The following is a 17,799-nucleotide window of genomic DNA, read 5'->3' as shown; positions in this document are numbered from 1 at the left end:
AAGTTGATCCAGCTACTGGTCCCTGAAGCTTCATCAGAAGTGGTTTCAGTGGAAGAGTGACTGTCAGGCCATTCTTAAGGAAAGGAACTGGGGACAAAAGGCTGAGGTATGCCAAATTACACAAAAACTGCACTGAAAATCAGTGTCAACAGGTCTTAAGGACTGATGAATCCAAACATAAAGCCCATAAACATAAATCTTCAGGTCAGGCTACGTTGAAGAGTAAAGGTGGTCGTACCAAATATTGACTTGACTTATAAACTTGTTAGAATTCCACACACTGTTTTTGCCTTATATACTGTATTTGCATGTATGTTTGCAGATGTTTCCATAAATCACTGCACTTATTTCCCATTTTCCTCGCAAAATATAAAGAAATGAGGGGTGACTCAAGATTTTTGCACAGTACTGCAGCTCATATTAAAGCTGTACTAGACAAAGTTTTTTATGTGGGAGAAAAAAGACTGTTATCAACCTACTTAAACAACATCAGACTGAGAAAGAACAACTCTAGCCTTTCTAAGCAACATGGTTTTGCCCTATTTGCTAAAAATAAAATTTTGATGGCAGGTAGATTCAGAGAAGAGCACAGCACAGCAACTGACTATTTTAAACTAGGGAATGAAACACAAAAATCCCCAATATCAGCATAGTCATGTCATCCAAAAGTAACTGATGAGCCTGATTAGGACAATTAACTCTTACAATAAATATACAAATCGTTTATATACTTCTGACTCATGGCTCCTCCAGTAATGCCAGGCAGTGAGCACGGGGCTGGCTAGAAGACATCAGGCCCCCAGGCCACCCTCATGAAGTATGTTTCTGATTGTCAGAGACATTCACACCAGTGGCCTGCCGGACGTCATTTTGTAGGGCTCTGGCAGTGCTCATCCTGTTCCTCCTGCTGAGGGGTTAAGGACCTTCTACATCCTTGTCCAGGTCTCCTAGAGTAACTGCCCGCCACCTGGAATCTTCTCCATGTCCTTGACACTGTGCTGGGAGACACAACAAAACCTTCTGGCGATGGCACGTATTGAGGAGGAGTTGGACCACCTGTGCAACCTCTGTAGGGTCCAGGTACGACCTCACACTTAACTGACCAATCAATATACCAGAAGTTAGTACACAGGTTAAAGGTTAATAAAATAAAAATGACAAAAAAAGTGCTATTTTCAAATTTAGGTTTTAGATTATTTGCAAAATTCTCTATTCTGTTTTTCTTTTTGTTTTGGGGGAAATGGCAAGGTAGACAGCAAAATAAATAAATAACGAAGAAGCAGTCTTTACTTTTCTATGAGCCTCATTGCTGTAAAACATTCCAAATCTAATTTTGACTCATTAGTAAGCCTCTGGGGTGCTTCTGTCTCATACTGCAGACACAACCTCTGAGACTTGAATGTGTGCGTATGTTTGAGACAGCATCTTTAATTACCCAGGTAACACATCCAGATGCTCCATCACTCTGGCAATGGCAGTGATTAAAAGGAGTAAAATATTCATTTCAATCAGACACCCACATGCCACATGTATAATTAATGTGCAGCGGAAGGATGCAGCAACTTTTACACCAACAACACACATACACACATTTTTCCATCACCATATTCCCCCTGTGCATCACAGCCAGCTCTGCATTTATGTGTTTGTCTGTGTCGGGGCGGCTCCGAGAAATGGAACTGTGGATGAGCCACTTCGAGCAACACTCCACAGGGAGGTCAAAGGGTAGCCAGACTGCATTCTGGGACATCATTCAGCCACCTACATAGCAGATGTGTTGGGTTGCTCTTTCACTGCCTTCGCTCTCTCTGGGAGTGTTTTTGTTGGGAAAACAGCATCTTTAGTTTGCCATTTATCAAGCATTCAGCTTTCTGTGGTGTGGGTGTGCTGCCTTCACTGCTCCTTCTTCTACTTTTCAACAGTTCTGTGTTTGTTAATACCTCAAAATACCTGTGAGCAGTTTGCAGAGGTCTCAGAAGCTGTCTGATGTCTCTTGTGGGCGGAAAAAATATACAAACTCAAAACAATGTGAGACTTAAGGTGAATTTACAGACATAAAGTAGACATTTGATTTTTAACTCAGTTTGTGGAACAGATCTTATCTGCTCAAGGCTGTATGTGAGAACGGAGAAAGCACACCGAACAGGACTTTCCCATCCAGGATTTATGCCGCAGCATGTTAAAAATTAAACATCTGATTTAAATATAAATCACCCCAAAAGATTCTCTTTCACACAGTTGAAATGAAATCTTTTCTTTTCTCCTGTCAATCCCCATGGTTCCAGTTTGTTTTCTATTTCTGTCCTTTCAATCCATCTGACTGCTGTCTCTTTGTTTTCCTTGATTAAGCCCTCTGTCACAGTATTGTTTAGACTCCAGCAGTAGGCTACAATTACTCAGCGCAGTGTGTGTATTGTATCACGCTCATTACAATTACCTCTGGGTGTGAGCGTGTCATCTGTTGCCTGCTCATGTTCCAATTTCTCTGTGAGCGGGGAAGAAGCTGCATCCAGCTGCCTCAGTGTGCATGCAACAATATGACCCTGAAATAGATTATCTCCATTATAATGAATGTGACCTGTGCATCCAAAAGTCCATAAACAGGTCAAATCACCAAAAGAGAAAACGTGTCTTCGGCGGCAGACAGTGAAAAGGCTCGCACTCCAAAGCTGTTTAATATACCTAATTTACACAAAATTGATCTTGTATTCGAGAAGCTAGAACTTGTAGCAGTTGGCAGACATTACAAAAGAGCCGCAGTGAGGCTGACTGATGGGTATTCTGGTAGCTTTCATTCGATTACAACTGGCTTTGCATAATACTGTCAATGAGATTTCAAAACTTTACATCTCTGTGATCAGCTGTTAACAGGCAGCAAGGATATTCCCCAGGACCCAGGCTTCAATAAGTAACTGCTACTGCCATACACACACACACACACACACACACACACGCATATGAACACTTCAAAAGAAACTCATCTTTCACCCTAGAGTCTAATTGGTTGGTGTGACGATGCAAGGTGTTTGATGTTCTCTTATGTAATGTCACACAGGCTGATACTTTTACGCAGAGTCCATATTACATTGGGTTTCCAGTCCCATTTATGTTGTTGTATGTGCCCCTTTGATCCATGTCAATTTATAGATCTTGGAATGGGGGGGAATATCCAAGTTTGAATTTTTTACAAGCTGCCTGCAAATTGAACACATATCTGCTGACTTATGGATGTCCAAAAACCATTATTCTCTTAGTTTTTCATTGCCTTTCATTACCCTGTAAGAGAAAGCCTCCACAGCAGGTGTAAGGCTCCTGACTGAAGCTAATTCAGGCTCAGTGTCTAAAAGCATGACACAAATGAAATCCCACCCCCAACAAAAAAAAAAAAAAAATAGTATCATTTTGATTTCACAGTATAACCAAGTATACCATTTTGTCAGCACACACGCATAAAACATTACCAAGATCTGAACCATAACGGCCCTCCCCTCTGCTCCCGCAGGCTGTTGTTGTAAATATCAATGTTTTCTCAGTCAACTTGCCTTGTTAAATAAGATTTTACAAAATCCCATGAAAGATTTCTCAAAGCTTGACGGCTGATATTGGCATTCCTGTGTGGAACGCTGTGTTTTAAAACCTGCAAACAACCCAGCATAAATTTACACCATTAAGTCCCCGGGGCTAGAAAACGCATAAAGTGCTGTGCGTGTGGCATGAGAATGCAGTAGTCATAATGAGAATGTAGATGTCCTCTGGATGCCATGGACGCAGCCTCCAACAAGTACGTGTAAGTGCTTACTCTCGGCTGTTGCCATGTGTCAATGAATAATGCGCATATTAATCTCGCAATGTATGGAAGCTAATTAATTCAGTATTTTCCTATTCAAGGTTATCTAATTAATGTGGTATCTTTGTAGTCATTAGGCATGGATAACATTCTTTATTTATCTTTGCCAACCTTTTACCTCAATTTTCTACTGATTTATATAATAACCACCCCCCACCCCCTTTATAGAACCACCTCCAACTCCACCCTCAATTATTGTGGCATCTGCAGTCTCTGCAATGGTGGGCAAGAATTTATCCCGTGCCCCCAGATGCATAGGTGTATAATTTTAAATGGGAAATAAGGGAAAGGTTTTAGCAGCAGTAAATACCTCACTATAGTCAGTCAAGTTTATTCAAGGAAGTCTGTGATGATTTAACACTCCTGTCAGCTGGTGCTCTGCAGTACGTGCTGGGATCCCTCCTCTGCAGCGGTAGCAGTGGCAGGGGCAGTCATAACTCTCTTCGGAACTGCAGCTGGGACCGGGCCATTGCTTAACTGATCTGCATCTGGGGAAGGAGGAAGTGCTGTTTGGGCAAGGAATGCTGCAGGCAGTCTTGTGGGCACTGAGGTGGGGCTGTGGGGTAACAGAGGCTTGTGTTCCGTCTGTGGCCCTCCACTCCGTTGCTCCCTAGCGTTTTCCAGCAACACCCGCACGCTTTTGGAGAAAACATCACGAGGATCAGTAGCAGGCAGTGCAGGACAGACACATTTTTCCCTCAGCTCCAGAGCCTGAACAAATATACAACAAATGACAGATACACAGACACTTTACATTAAAAGAAACAACATGAAATAACATAACATCTTTACACAAATCAGTTATTTATGGATCAGTGCTAGGTGGTAGTGTATGCATAACCTAATATGCTAGCTTACATGCCTGCACATTTAACTTAATTCATGCAAAGTCGCATTTATAATTACAGATTTTATAGCCTCAAATATCACAACAGTCTTGGCACTGATCACCTTTCATCCCCCGTTTGTCAAAAGCATAAACAGCTACAGCAAGTCATCTTTTAAAGCCTCCTTCAGACTTAAGTTTAGTCTTAAGTTTTTCAAACCTGTCATAACTAGCAAGTAGAAGATCTGACTGAGAAATGGAGGACACTGCACACTCAGATAGTAGCGACCTGTAAATCATGCCCTAATGTATACCCTGTTTTAATGTCTATTTTACTCTTAATGGGATCTGAATGTACTGAATGAACCTTGTGTTATACTAAATCAGACTTAAAACTACCAATTAAGACCAAAAACTCATCAGGAAAGTGTTTACTGAGCAGTAGGATCCTTTTCTCGTAGACTTCTATACAATCTGTCTTCTTTTTGTAAACAGAAGCATTGCCCATTGCTGGCCATTTGAAAGAATGCAGGTTTGAAGCCCTTCTGCACTGACTTGGAAGGCATGTCCATCTTTTACATACATTCCATGGTTTTATAGATATATCTATCTGAATAAAATAAGTGGTGGTTGCTGCTGAAAATGCATACAGCACACAAGCACAAATATATCACTCTGTTTTCTTAGTTTAACAGGACACTGTACTCTGCCTACAGATGCTTAGAGATATCTGTGCAGACTGAAGTATTAACACCCCACTAACAGGCCGACATTACCATGAAAGAGCCATGTAACTACCCTGGCTAAAATTATGGTTAAAAATATTTCAGTATGGAGCTAATGGAAACTAAATACAATCATATCCCAGCCGAGAAATATATTCTCTCCATCTGTCTCACACACCCACGCACACCCCAAATCATTAATCTCTCATTTAGCGTCACCTACAAGACTGAGCACATATATGCACTTCCCACTCCACAGGCTCTCCCTCTTATGTTACCAGTGGACTTGATTTGCTTTGCTTAAGGATGATGAGCGCGCTCATGGAGGTGGAGTGCCCCCACAAGAGTCGGGTTAAGTAGCTTGAGGCTGTCACCCCTCGCAAGGTTAAAAACACCGCATTACGCATCGCTTTCATCAGACTGAGCTTGGCCGTTAACTCACTCATATGTGCTGCTATGCTGGATCGAACGGTTTAGCATTGGAGGTACCAGAAACAGAGTTTTCTCAGCACCCCACACACACACACACACACACACACACACACACACACACACACACAAAGCAGGGCAATTAATCCCCGAACAACAGTCTTCATCACTTCACTGCCTGTGGCTACAGCCTGGCCTCGACAACAACTGCTGCTAGAGGTCAATCTACCACACAGGGATACAATGTGATCCACGAGCACATACACAGAACTTGCACATATTCAACGGCACAAGCACCTGATGGACAATTAGTGGTTTACCCATCTGTTCGTCTTTTGTGCTTGGAGCATCTGACAGTGCTCCAATAGTCCAAATAACAGTCAAGGTTAACCTCACTGCTGTCTAATACATAGATTATTAATCTACCTTTCTGTTAACACTAACACACACACAGAAAAAAAAAAAGTAAGGATTGTGGATGCTGACACTTTCCATAGAAGCTGCTGTCTTAACTGCTTGTTGATTTCCTTATAGACTTAAGATACCATTGATTGCCTGGTCACACTGCCAACACAGTCTGCGAGCCTGTGAGATTAAGCTGCTAATGTGGGGCTGTTTTCTTTCAGGCCCTCAACTCAAATCTTTTAAGACATTTAGCTAAGCAGACATCCAGGCCCTGGCACAGCAAAATGTTTTTCCTGTCTTCCTAAAGCCCCATGTTTCTCCTTCCTCTCTGCCCTCCTCGCCATGTCTGCAGGTGGATTTATCTCTCTCCAGACGCTTCATTAGTTCCATTAAGACTCCTTCCAACAGCTCCTAAAGCTACACTGTTTCTCCTGAATAACAGAAAGGAGAAGAGCCCTGTCCTCACAGATCTTTTGAGATCTGTGAGATATACATATGAATAAGAACTGTCTTTACTGTTAAGGGGGAATCAATCTAGGGAATAATTAGTGCACTTGTCTATACCTCTGGTATGAGACGGTCCAGCTGAGTGAATCTGTTCCTGTGCGAAGGGTGTGTGGACAGCCACTCGGGTAAAGTGGCCTCTCCTGACAGCTGGTCTCTGAGTTCCAACTGCTGCCAGAATACAGGTCCTGCTCGCACATCCGCACATGCCTGGAAATAATACACATACACTCAGGGAATCAGAAACACACACACACACACACACACACACACACACACACACACACACACAGGCATCCCACTGTTCTGTGCTTACTGACTGACTGCTGGGGTTAAATTTAGTTTGACAACAGTGCCCCCTAGTGTCCTGTTGACATATTGCATGATTTGGGAGTATTAGAGGAAATTCTATAATGTTAAAATACTCAACAGCCTATAAAGAGGAAAGAGGTTTTAAAATTTGTTCTTAATTTTTAACCCCAAAATTTACTAATGACCTTTTTAAAAGGTCTGTACCAGCTATTTACCAGCTATTACACATCAATAACATAGGGGGAAAAAGAGAGAAAAGGGAAAGAAATCCTGACTTTCAGTCTCTTGTATCAGCCAAGCTCTAAAAAGCTGGCTCCACCCTATTAGCCTGCTTATTCTTCTCATTGTGTCCAAACTGAAATAACCCTAACGATGTCATCAGAAAAAACACTGATGACCCCTGAGCCAAATAAGATCACAGGTTGTGTGATCCTTTTTTTTTGGATAAGTAAATTTCAACTTTATGCGTAAAAGCAGTTCATATCCCTTAGATAGTGACAAATTGGTGACCACGAATACCTTAGCAGCCAACTGCAATCCGACTTGATCTGCCTCAGCCTCCAGTTTCCTACTGAAGGGGCGGCTGAACAGCAGCTAGGAGAGAAAGGGGCAGACAGTTTCTGTGTAAGTGTATAAAAGATTAACAGACAAATTTCTCACATAAAGTCAGCACTTTTCAAATCCTCCCATCTTTTTCAAATCTACTGTAGCTTTGATAGTTCATATCATTTTCAAATAATGAATAATAATGCCTCACCTCTCTAAGTTTGCCCTGTACCCAATGTCCTAGCATTGACAGGCCGTCGTGAGGACACATGGCCCAGATGGCTATCAGCAGAACAACAGACAGCAGCTCCAGGACATGAGACGCACTGGCCTGTTCTGCCTGTGGAGGGAGTGGGGGTGACAGAGAAGAAAGGAAGGAGGAAAATGAAAGGTTGCAGTACAAAAGGAAGAGAACAGGATAAAAACACAAAGATAGAGGTAAAAAGTTTTTGGGGGGTGATTGAGGCAGCTGAAACATATTGATTGTTCCCATCTATTTTAGTGGAACATTTAGGCTGTAACAGATTTAGAGGTTTTAACAACCAATCCAATAGAGCACACCTACCGGGTAATACCAAGCCCATCGATGCTCATTCCCTTCATCTAATTAAAATCTCCTTCGAGCATTTCCTCCGAGGACGTTTAAAGTCTTGAAATACCCACAACTTCATTAGACACTTTTTTAGAACAAGAAGAACTGGCTTTTAAAGCTGGGGGGGTGGGGGGGGGGGGGGGGGTGGGGGGGGGGGTGCATCTGCGGTGAATTAATAAAGCACAGCAGTGCCCGAGGTCACTTTGGTCATCATAGCACAGCCAAGATTAGTGACTGTTTGGAGGTGATTGTCAGTGAGTCTTTTATCAATGGCTGATGCAACAAGACTGCAACAGATGCCACTTCAGCTGATATTACACTTCTGAGACAGAGTAGGAGTGATGAATAGTCAGGAGATCGCAGTGCATAATGCAGTATATTCTGCAGCAGTAAGGGATCCACATGCATATTGTGCAGTGCTGTGTAGGACCTGGAAGACTTCTAGCTGCAACCTACTTGATGTGCCAAGGGCTAATAAACCATTAAAGTTCTTGAGCAATATTTGCTTTAAGTCTTTTCAGTGACTCATCTTCATTTACAGAACATCTCCTACTGAACACCTAAGCCTCTTAGATGTCAGCACGCTGCACAGCCTTTGTGCACTGCAGCACTTCAGCCTCAGAAACTTAATGGGTGTGAGGTTTTCTGTATTTGACTGTGTGTTTGTGTGTCACTATTATATGCTTTGCTGCTTTCTTTGGAGGTAAAGTGAATTTCTTTACACTTTGGCCTGTAAGTAAATAAAGAAATGTGCGCAACAACAAAAGGACAACAATGCTGAGCGAGTGACCTTAAAATTGCACAACTTTAAAAACGATTTACAGAATTAATCTTACTGGCCCTGACCTTTGTCTAACCGTCTTAAACAAATCATCTGCAAATTTAATAACTTTAGCAAAACAAGAGCACTACCTAGAGGGGCAGAATACGCCCATCGCACAGTATTAACCTGGTTTGTTGTCACGTGAAAAACAAAGATTTAATCATTATGTAACCAACTCCAGGAGCTGATCTCTGCATAAGTCTTGAGATGGAAAATAATTACGCAAGGTTTCAAAATCAAAATCCTTCAAACCATTTCTTACATATGAAGTGGACATGAAAAAACTCAACAAAAAAATTTACAAAAAACAAAGCTTTGACCTTGACCTTTGACCCCAGTGACCCCATATACAATCCCAACCTTGCTTTGGTCACAAGCTATCTACCCAAGAAATGTGGTAAGTGTAGGCCTAACAGTTCTCGAGTTATTGAGTGGACGCTTCAATGGAGGCCGCCCGGAACCCTGCCCGACCGCCAAGGGTGATCACATAATACGTCCTGTCTTTCGATGGGCATATAATAAAATAAACGTATTCACTCTTAGTGTCGGGTCAAGGTCAAGTGTTAAGGTAAATTATATGATAGGAGTTATAATGAGGGGTACAAGCAATGCCACAACAGCAAACACTCTGCAGAGGGTTATGTACTTACAGTGTGCCCCAGTAAGGCATGTGCCATCTCATGTCCCAGAACAATAGTGAGCTGGTGAACATCTGCAATAGCTTCCAGCATCCCAGTAAACATGAACACTTTCCCATTCTACACAAAGTAAAGAAGAAAAAGAAAAGAGGAAAAAAGAAAAAAAAGTATGTGTCTTTGTAGGTGTGCAAAAAGCAAACAGTACTTTATAATAATACAATTTTTAATATTCAGTTTGCCTTTACTTACTGGAAGTACAAAGGCATTGATACTGGGACTTTGCACTACATGGACACTCCAGGTGATGTCAGACACTCCAGGGATGTCCTTGTTCCTTTGTGCCAGGTGCTCCACCACCCGCTCCACCACCTGGTGACGAACGTCAGTGACTGGAACAAGCAGCTCGGCAAACTCTTGCATGTACTGAAACGCAGAGATAACAACAAATATTTAAGGAAGAATTTCATTAAATATTACATTTTCTCTATCTACTTCAATTTAACTATATGCCTTCTTACTTGGTGACTCATTAATCTTCTTAAATGTGTTTATATAATCAACAATAATCATCCTGTATCACACACAACACCATGTCTCTCACCACCTCTGAAGTCAGAGCCGCCAGCTCCATGTAGTCCTCCTTACTGAACACAAGAAGGCGGGTTCGTCCTGTCAGCGGGGACTCATCCAGGTGGGTTAGGAGGAAGAGGGCTACAATCATAATTGCAACACCTGCACCCCCTGCCAGATGCCAGCGCCTCTGCCATGCCCATTTGCGCATGAGCTGCCGGCGGTTGTCTGGTAAAGCCACCCACCACTTCCTTATACTCCTGTACAAAAAGGGAGGCTTTACTTCTGCTGGTTAAAAATAAAACGAAATAAATACCCACACCTCACATGCCATGTGCTCTGCTAAATGATACCATCACAGTCACTCTGTTTCATTGATTAATTTGTAACAGTTAATTAAAACATAAAGCATGGCAACAGTTTAGACAGTAATGTATTTGTTCTTATTTAAATCCGATAATTAAAACAGTTGTTGATAAAACAATTAGGAGTGTGTTCATTATTTAATTAAACATTAACTGTTAAATAGTATTAAGCCTTAAAGCGAATAAGATGCTTAATTTATCACCTGCATTAAGAGCTTTTCTACTGGCACAGCTTATTAAGTATTACCTTTTATTTACATTTTACACTAAAAATGTAACAATTGGGGGTGTTTTTTTTTTAATTGTAAGCTAATGTATGCAAGTGTGTAAGTGGTTTTATTTCTATTCTGAACTGTCAATACCTATTAACCTATTCAGTCTATAATTTTATCTGGAAAATGACAACTTACTTGTGATTTTGCCTCTGTCTGTCACCACACTGTATTTATTGTCAAACAATCAAGATGTGACAAAAGTGCAAACTTTTAGCTTTAATTCAAGGGGTTAACAAAAGTTTTGCATCAACTGTTACAGCTATTTTTACACATGGTTCCCTATTTTCAGAGGCACATCTGGCTCCATCAGACATGATGGAGGCAATATTATGGTATAAGCATGTATGGCTACCAGTGGAACCAGTTCACTAGTCTGCTCAGATTCATCCAAATTTTGCAAAATAGATAATAAAAACTTCAGGAGCGGCCAAATGAACAATCTGGTACCGTCTTAAAAAGAAAGCATGCCCCGACTAGCTTAGCAACACCAAAAGGCCTGAAAGACCACAGAAGACAACTAAAGTGGATTATTACAGAACTCTTTCCTTTAGTTAACAAAAACCTTCACAAAGTCTAATCAAGTCAAGAACACTCTTGAAGAGATAGGCATATCATCAAAGTCCACAATCAAGAAATGCCTTTAAAAAAAAGGAAATACAGAGGGTTTAAAAAAAAAAAAAAAAGGTATAAACCGCTGTTACATAGAGAAAAATATGGAGAAGAAAAGGAACACCTCATAATCTGAAGCATATTATGGGCATGGACATGTATGTCTGTAGGTTCATCCAGGTCATGGTAGTCTCTGGAGTGTGGAAAAAAAGGCAACTGGACTTCTTTAGGTTTCTTTAAGATGTTTCACCTCTCATCCAAGACTCTAAGGCCCCGTTTACACGATGCTGTTTTCACTGGAAACGGTGTCGTTTTGATGCGTTTCAGCCTTCCGTTTACACGATAGCGTTTTAGAAACGATCCGCGTTTACACGATGACATGTGAAACGATGAAAACGATGTAGTTCCCATGCCAGGCCACAAGTTGGCGTTGGTTTTCTCTTTGCAAGGTTTGTTTACGCAAGACGCGCATGCGTGGAGTGACACAGTAGGTAGTGCGGCAAATTGTTCATTACTTACAAAACGGCCAATGTGAGAGGTTTTGTGTGGACTGACGATGAGGTTGGATCGCTGGTGCACACAACGCTGAATTACAAAACGGTAAAAACACAGGAAAAGCATAAGAAGCACTCTTGAATCCGCGAGTACTGTTTATCAATTTGCGCATGCATGGAAAACTGTGACCGTCGTAACCATAGTGCGCATGTGCGAGTCGCCCGTTTTCAAATCACCCCGGTTTCAAGTGTTTACACGAGAATGCAAGCCGGTGCGTTTCTGAAATGCTCCACTCTGGACCCCATTTCCGAAACACATCGTTTTTAGTCCGTTGTCGTGTAAACAGAAGGGCGAAACGCATCAAAACGACACTGTTGTCGTGTAAACGCAAGGCCAAAACGCATGAAAACGATGCCGTTTCAAAATGAAAACGGTGTCGTGTAAACGGGCCCTAATTCAGTTCTAAAGCCAAATTTTTCGCACCTTGACTCATGTGATTATTCACATGATCAATAGTGGGTTAATGACCACCTCCAGGGACCCCCCCCCCCCCCCCACTAGGGTTTAATTACCTGGGTCTCTCCACCATTTGGCTTTAAAACTAACAAAGCCTTTCAAATGAGAGGCGAAACATCTTCAAGAAACCTAAAGAAGTCCAGTCACCTTTTTTCAAGCTCCATAGATGGACATGTATGGTTAGTAAAAGGAAACGTTCTGCTTATTGATAATGTGACTGCTGATAGAAGTAGCAGGATGAATTGTGAAGTGTGCAGGGCAATACTCTCTGCTCAGAATCACCCAAATTGTGCAAAACCAACCGGACAGCGCTTCACAGTGCAAAAGGATAATAAGCCAAAGCATACTGTAAAAAGTAACCCAAGAGTTTCTCAAGACAAAGAAAAGGGATATTCTTCAATGGCAAAGTCAGAGAAGGTGAGAGATCCACAAACAGCAACTGAAGGCGTCATCTCAAGGGATGAAATGAAAGATATTTGGTGATGTTCGTGCTTCACGCATTGAATACAGAGGATTTTCATCCAAATATAGTTTTTTAAATCCATATATTTCAAATTATATTTGTACAATTATTTTTGAGATTCTGAAAATTGGGAACCGTGTATAAAAATGTTTGTAATTTCTAAAGAGTTAATGCAACAGTTTTCTTAAACCCCTTAGGTTAAGTCTGCATTTCAATCATATATTGCCAGTCTGATTTTAAATCCACTGTGGTATTGTACAAAGGCAAAACTACAAAAACTGTCTATTGGTCCAAAAACATGGCCCTAACTGTACATCCCACGTGTCTCCTACCTGCCCAGTATTATAGCCACAACCTTTTGCAAAGGCTTGATTATCATCCATATGAAGGGAGCAGGCAGGGCGCTCAGGCGGGCAGAAGTGTGGAAGCAGTGCCCGCACGGTGTCAGGACAGGACCGCGGGGAAGAGGTGCAGCGGCTTTGGAGTAAATCTGAAAACTGGCCGAGCGTGCAGAGCCAGTTATTGTTGTCTGACAGCTGCTCTGAAAGTGTGCCCTCTTCGCGGGACAGACAGCTCGTCTGCATACCTGGAGGTTTCCTACCGAATGCGAAGAAAGAAAACACAAGCGACTGCTCCTGAAAAGACTTCCGCATAGTAGTGCCATGTTTTTACATGCAATATAAAAGTCTTTAAAATGTGTACGAGGACTGACCCAAAAGCAGTCAGTGCAACGCGGCTGATTATTATCTCATCCTAGAGGTCAAAATAATTACCGTCACATCACGGTAACACTTGTTTGAATTACGTGTCGAGCTGCTCTCAGCTGTCAGTGTCATTACTAAAAGCGAACACTAGCTACAAGTAATCTCGGTTAACACCGAAATGCCTGGACCAGTCCAGAAATCAGTTTTCTAACACTGCTACACCCTGAGGCGAAATACACATCACAACCGGGCGAGACGAAGGACGCGAATTACGGTTGAACGCGCTCGCTTCCCAAACGTGTCCCCTAGAAACAGCCCCGTTCCGAACGTTCCGAACACATAAACATAAAGCTGAAAAACGATTACAGCGCTGGACTGCAAGCATGACAAACTTCAGATGTGAACACAGGTGTGCGTGCGTTCAACACAAAATGTTTGAAAACTACTGGATTATTTTACCCCGTAGTATATGAAGTATTTTAAAATTAGCTCCAGCTACAAGACTAAAGTCATATATGCAATAATCAATCAGTGGTTTAGTATGTTAGATTGTTTAATCAGATTATAGCGATAGTATAGTTTTACTTAGGATTGCCACCCGTCCCGTTGTTGTGCGGCAGTTGTTGTGCCAAAAAGTGATCATCTGCCATAAAGTGATTTCCGATGTTTCTATGTGCTTTTATGTGTAATGTCTTTCCTTATACTGGTGAATAGAGTGTAGTCAATATGATTTATGAAGGGCTTATAAATAACCTGTTTTTCAAGTATGTTTATGACTCTGCATTATTGCACCTACATTATAATAAATCCAGTCCTCTTTGGTCACTTAAAATATCTTTATAGAGTGTAATGTCATATTTGTTCTGATTTCTGCTGCCCTCTTGGCCAGATTTCTCTTTAAAATTTGCCCAATCACAGTTTTTACCCTGATAAATAAAGAATATATAAAAGTTGCTGCCAAAAACTGATTGTAGCTTCTACCTTGTGACAGAAATGTTGTTTCTCACTCAAAATGACTTAATATCATTCACGAGCGATATGTTTGACATATTTTTCACAGATTATAGGTCAGCAAGTCATTTACAACAGTTTAAATACAGGCAATCATTTTCTGGCAATCACTTTTTGGCAGATGATCACTTTTTGGCACAACATCGGCGGGTATGTTCAGTGCGCATGGCGGGCTGTCTGATATAAGGCAGCATGGATCAGGAGAGCAACACTGCAGAAACATAAGAGGTCAGAAACGAAAAGGCATCAGTGTCGCAGTTCTTAATACCATAGTCATCTCCGGACACTGATATGGTACAGATCATTGTGTTATTATTGATTCGGTTTCCTATTGTGCTTTAGCAGACTATTGTGGTTTGATTGATTGTTTAGGACAGGGCTCTTCAACTCTAGGCCTCGAGAGCCCCTGTCCTGCAGGTTTTTGATGTGTCTATGCTTCAACACACCTGAGTCAAATATAGAAGTCGTTAGCAGGACTCTGGAGAACTTGACTGCATACTGAGGAGGTAATTCAGCCATTTGATTCAGGTGTTTTGCACTATTGGATCTTAAGAAGGTTCTAAGTAGAGCTTCACAATGCTAAAAGAAGAAATCGGCTCAAGAGACAAAAACATTTGAGCAGGGAATTTATTGAAAACTGCATTTACACATTTACATTATATTTGCATGTAATGTAGGCTTATTTAAGAGCACTTTATATGCAACAGTCTTTCACAATAAAGTCTTCATTGCTAAAAAGTATTTAATTTTATGTATGACTAATTGCTTTCTTGATCACCCCTTTACAAAAAAAATCACAACATAAAAGGTGAGTCGGGCGACTTGGGCCATGTTGGTCATGGTCCTGAGAAGCTGTGGCGGGGTCCCTTATTTTCGTTTGTGAAAGGTGGCAACCCTAGTTTTACTTAATGGAAGTACTACACAAACATGTATTTAAAACAAAACATTCACACTTCAGAATGCTTTCCATGTAATACCAGCTGTATTAGTGCACAGGTCTGTGAACATGAAGGCAAGGAAATGGTTGCCAATGTTTCCCAAGCCAATATTTAGGGCCCGAGCACAACCTGTGCGAAGGCCCTATTGTAATTGGGCAATTAATTTAGGCAAATTAATTGCTTTTTTGAGGGCCTAAACATGCTCAAAAACCCATGAAATTTTGCACACATGTCAGGTCTGGTGAAAATTTACATATTTTAATGGTTTCAGGCATGGCCCTTTCAAAATGGCTCTACAGCACCACCTTTAGTTCAAGTCCCACTGCTGTGTTTCATGTACATGGATGAAATTTGGTACACATACAGGGGTTGGACAATGAAACTGAAACACCTGTCATTTAGTGTGGGAGGTTTCATGGATAAATTGGACCAGCCTGGTGGCCAGTCTTCATTAATTGCACATTGCACCAGTAAGAGCAGAGTGTGAAGGTTCAATTAGCAGGGTAAGAGCACAGTTTTGCTCAAAATATTGCAATGCACACAACATTATGGGTGACATACCAGAGTTCAAAAGAGGACAAATTGTTGGTGCACGTCTTGCTGGCGCATCTGTGACCAAGACAGCAAGTCTTTGTGATGTATCAAGAGCCACAGTATCCAGGGTAATGTCAGCATACCACCAAGAAGGACGAACCACATCCAACAGGATTAACTGTGGACGCAAGAGGAAGCTGTCTGAAAGGGATGTTCGGGTGCTAACCTGGATTGTATCCAAAAAACATAAAACCACGGCTGCCCAAATCACGGCAGAATTAAATGTGCACCTCAACTCTCCTGTTTCCACCAAAACTGTCCGTCAGGAGCTCCACAGGGTCAATATACACAGCCGGGCTGCTATAGCCAAACCTTTGGTCACTCGTGCCAATGCCAAACGTCGGTTTCAATGGTGCAAGGAGCGCAAATCTTGGTCTGTGGACAATGTGAAACATGTATTGTTCTCTGATGAGTCCACCTTTACTGTTTTCCCCACATCCGGGAGAGTTATGGTGTGGAGAAGCCCCAATAAAGGGTACCACCCAGACTGTTGCATGCCCAGAGTGAAGCATGGGGGTGGATCAGTGATGGTTTGGGCTGCCATATCATGGCATTCCCTTGGCCCAATACTTGTGCTAGATGGGCGCGTCACTGCCAAGGACTACCGAACCATTCTGGAGGACCATGTGCATCCAATGGTTCAAACATTGTATCCTGAATGTGGTGCCGTGTATCAGGATGACAATGCACCAATACACACAGCAAGACTGGTGAAAGATTGGTTTGATGAACATGAAAGTGAAGTTGAACATCTCCCATGGTCTGCACAGTTACCAGATCTAAATATTATTGAGCCACTTTGGGGTGTTTTGGAGGAGCGAGTCAGGAAACGTTTTCCTCCACCAGCATCACGTCGTGACCTGGCCACTATCCTGCAAGAAGAATGGCTTAAAATCCATCTGACCACTGTGCAGGACTTGTATATGTCATTCCCAAGACGAATTGACGCTGTATTGGCCGCAAAAGGAGGCCCTACACCATACTAATAAATTATTGTGGTCTAAAACCAGGTGTTTCAGTTCCAACCCCTGTATATATATATATATATATATATATATATATATATATATATATATATATATATATATATATATATATATAAAAAAGACAGATTCTGTATGATTTAAGATGTATGTGTCTTTGCCTGCCTCACTGGATATCCCAGGTTTTTCTTTTACAACCAGAGAGCTACAGTAAACCTCAAGCTGTATTCTGTAAGCTTTATGCCAAGCTGGCATTAGATAAGTCTAAATTTTTTTTTTTTCCTGTTTTTTTGAGACACACTACCAGGGAGAAGAGATTTCTTCAGTCTTCAGACAAGGTCAGTTTGTCACCAGTGGGTCTTTGCAAATTTTTGCTTCTTCATGTAATATCACAGTGAAGTATTTTGTTCCAGCCTCACAATCTGAATGAATCAATCAGGCATTCGATCATAATTCCACTCTTCACTCCTGCATCCAAAGTGCAGCTCAATACTATACCAGCTCCTGTTGGAAGGTCTGTACCTGGTGTTGTTGGGCATGTTAAACTGTATTTAAGATGCAATTTAAAACAAATTAAACAGTCTTCAGTTTCATTGTCCAACCCCTGTATGTAACATGTCCAGACGAAC

General features: G+C 41.5%; 1 protein-coding gene across 1 annotated transcript; it reads right to left on the bottom strand.

Annotated features, from left to right (window-relative positions):
- Window positions 1-2,645: 2,645 nt before the first annotated feature.
- On the bottom strand, window positions 2,646-13,937 carry oma1 (OMA1 zinc metallopeptidase). Its single transcript, XM_030726572.1, has 8 exons — window positions 13,273-13,937; window positions 10,249-10,477; window positions 9,897-10,070; window positions 9,660-9,767; window positions 7,806-7,934; window positions 7,568-7,642; window positions 6,797-6,946; window positions 2,646-4,558 (listed from the first exon to the last, which is right to left on the bottom strand). The coding sequence occupies exons 1-8, from the start codon at window positions 13,602-13,604 to the stop codon at window positions 4,214-4,216; spliced, it is 1,542 nt and encodes a 513-aa protein (XP_030582432.1). The 5' UTR covers window positions 13,605-13,937; the 3' UTR covers window positions 2,646-4,213.
- Window positions 13,938-17,799: the final 3,862 nt, after the last annotated feature.

The sequence above is a fragment of the Archocentrus centrarchus genome, chromosome 4 (assembly GCF_007364275.1).
Source record: "Archocentrus centrarchus isolate MPI-CPG fArcCen1 chromosome 4, fArcCen1, whole genome shotgun sequence".
Lineage (NCBI taxonomy): Eukaryota > Metazoa > Chordata > Actinopteri > Cichliformes > Cichlidae > Archocentrus > Archocentrus centrarchus.
Note: the sequence above shows the minus strand (reverse complement) of the source record. Positions and strands in the feature narration are given on the sequence as shown.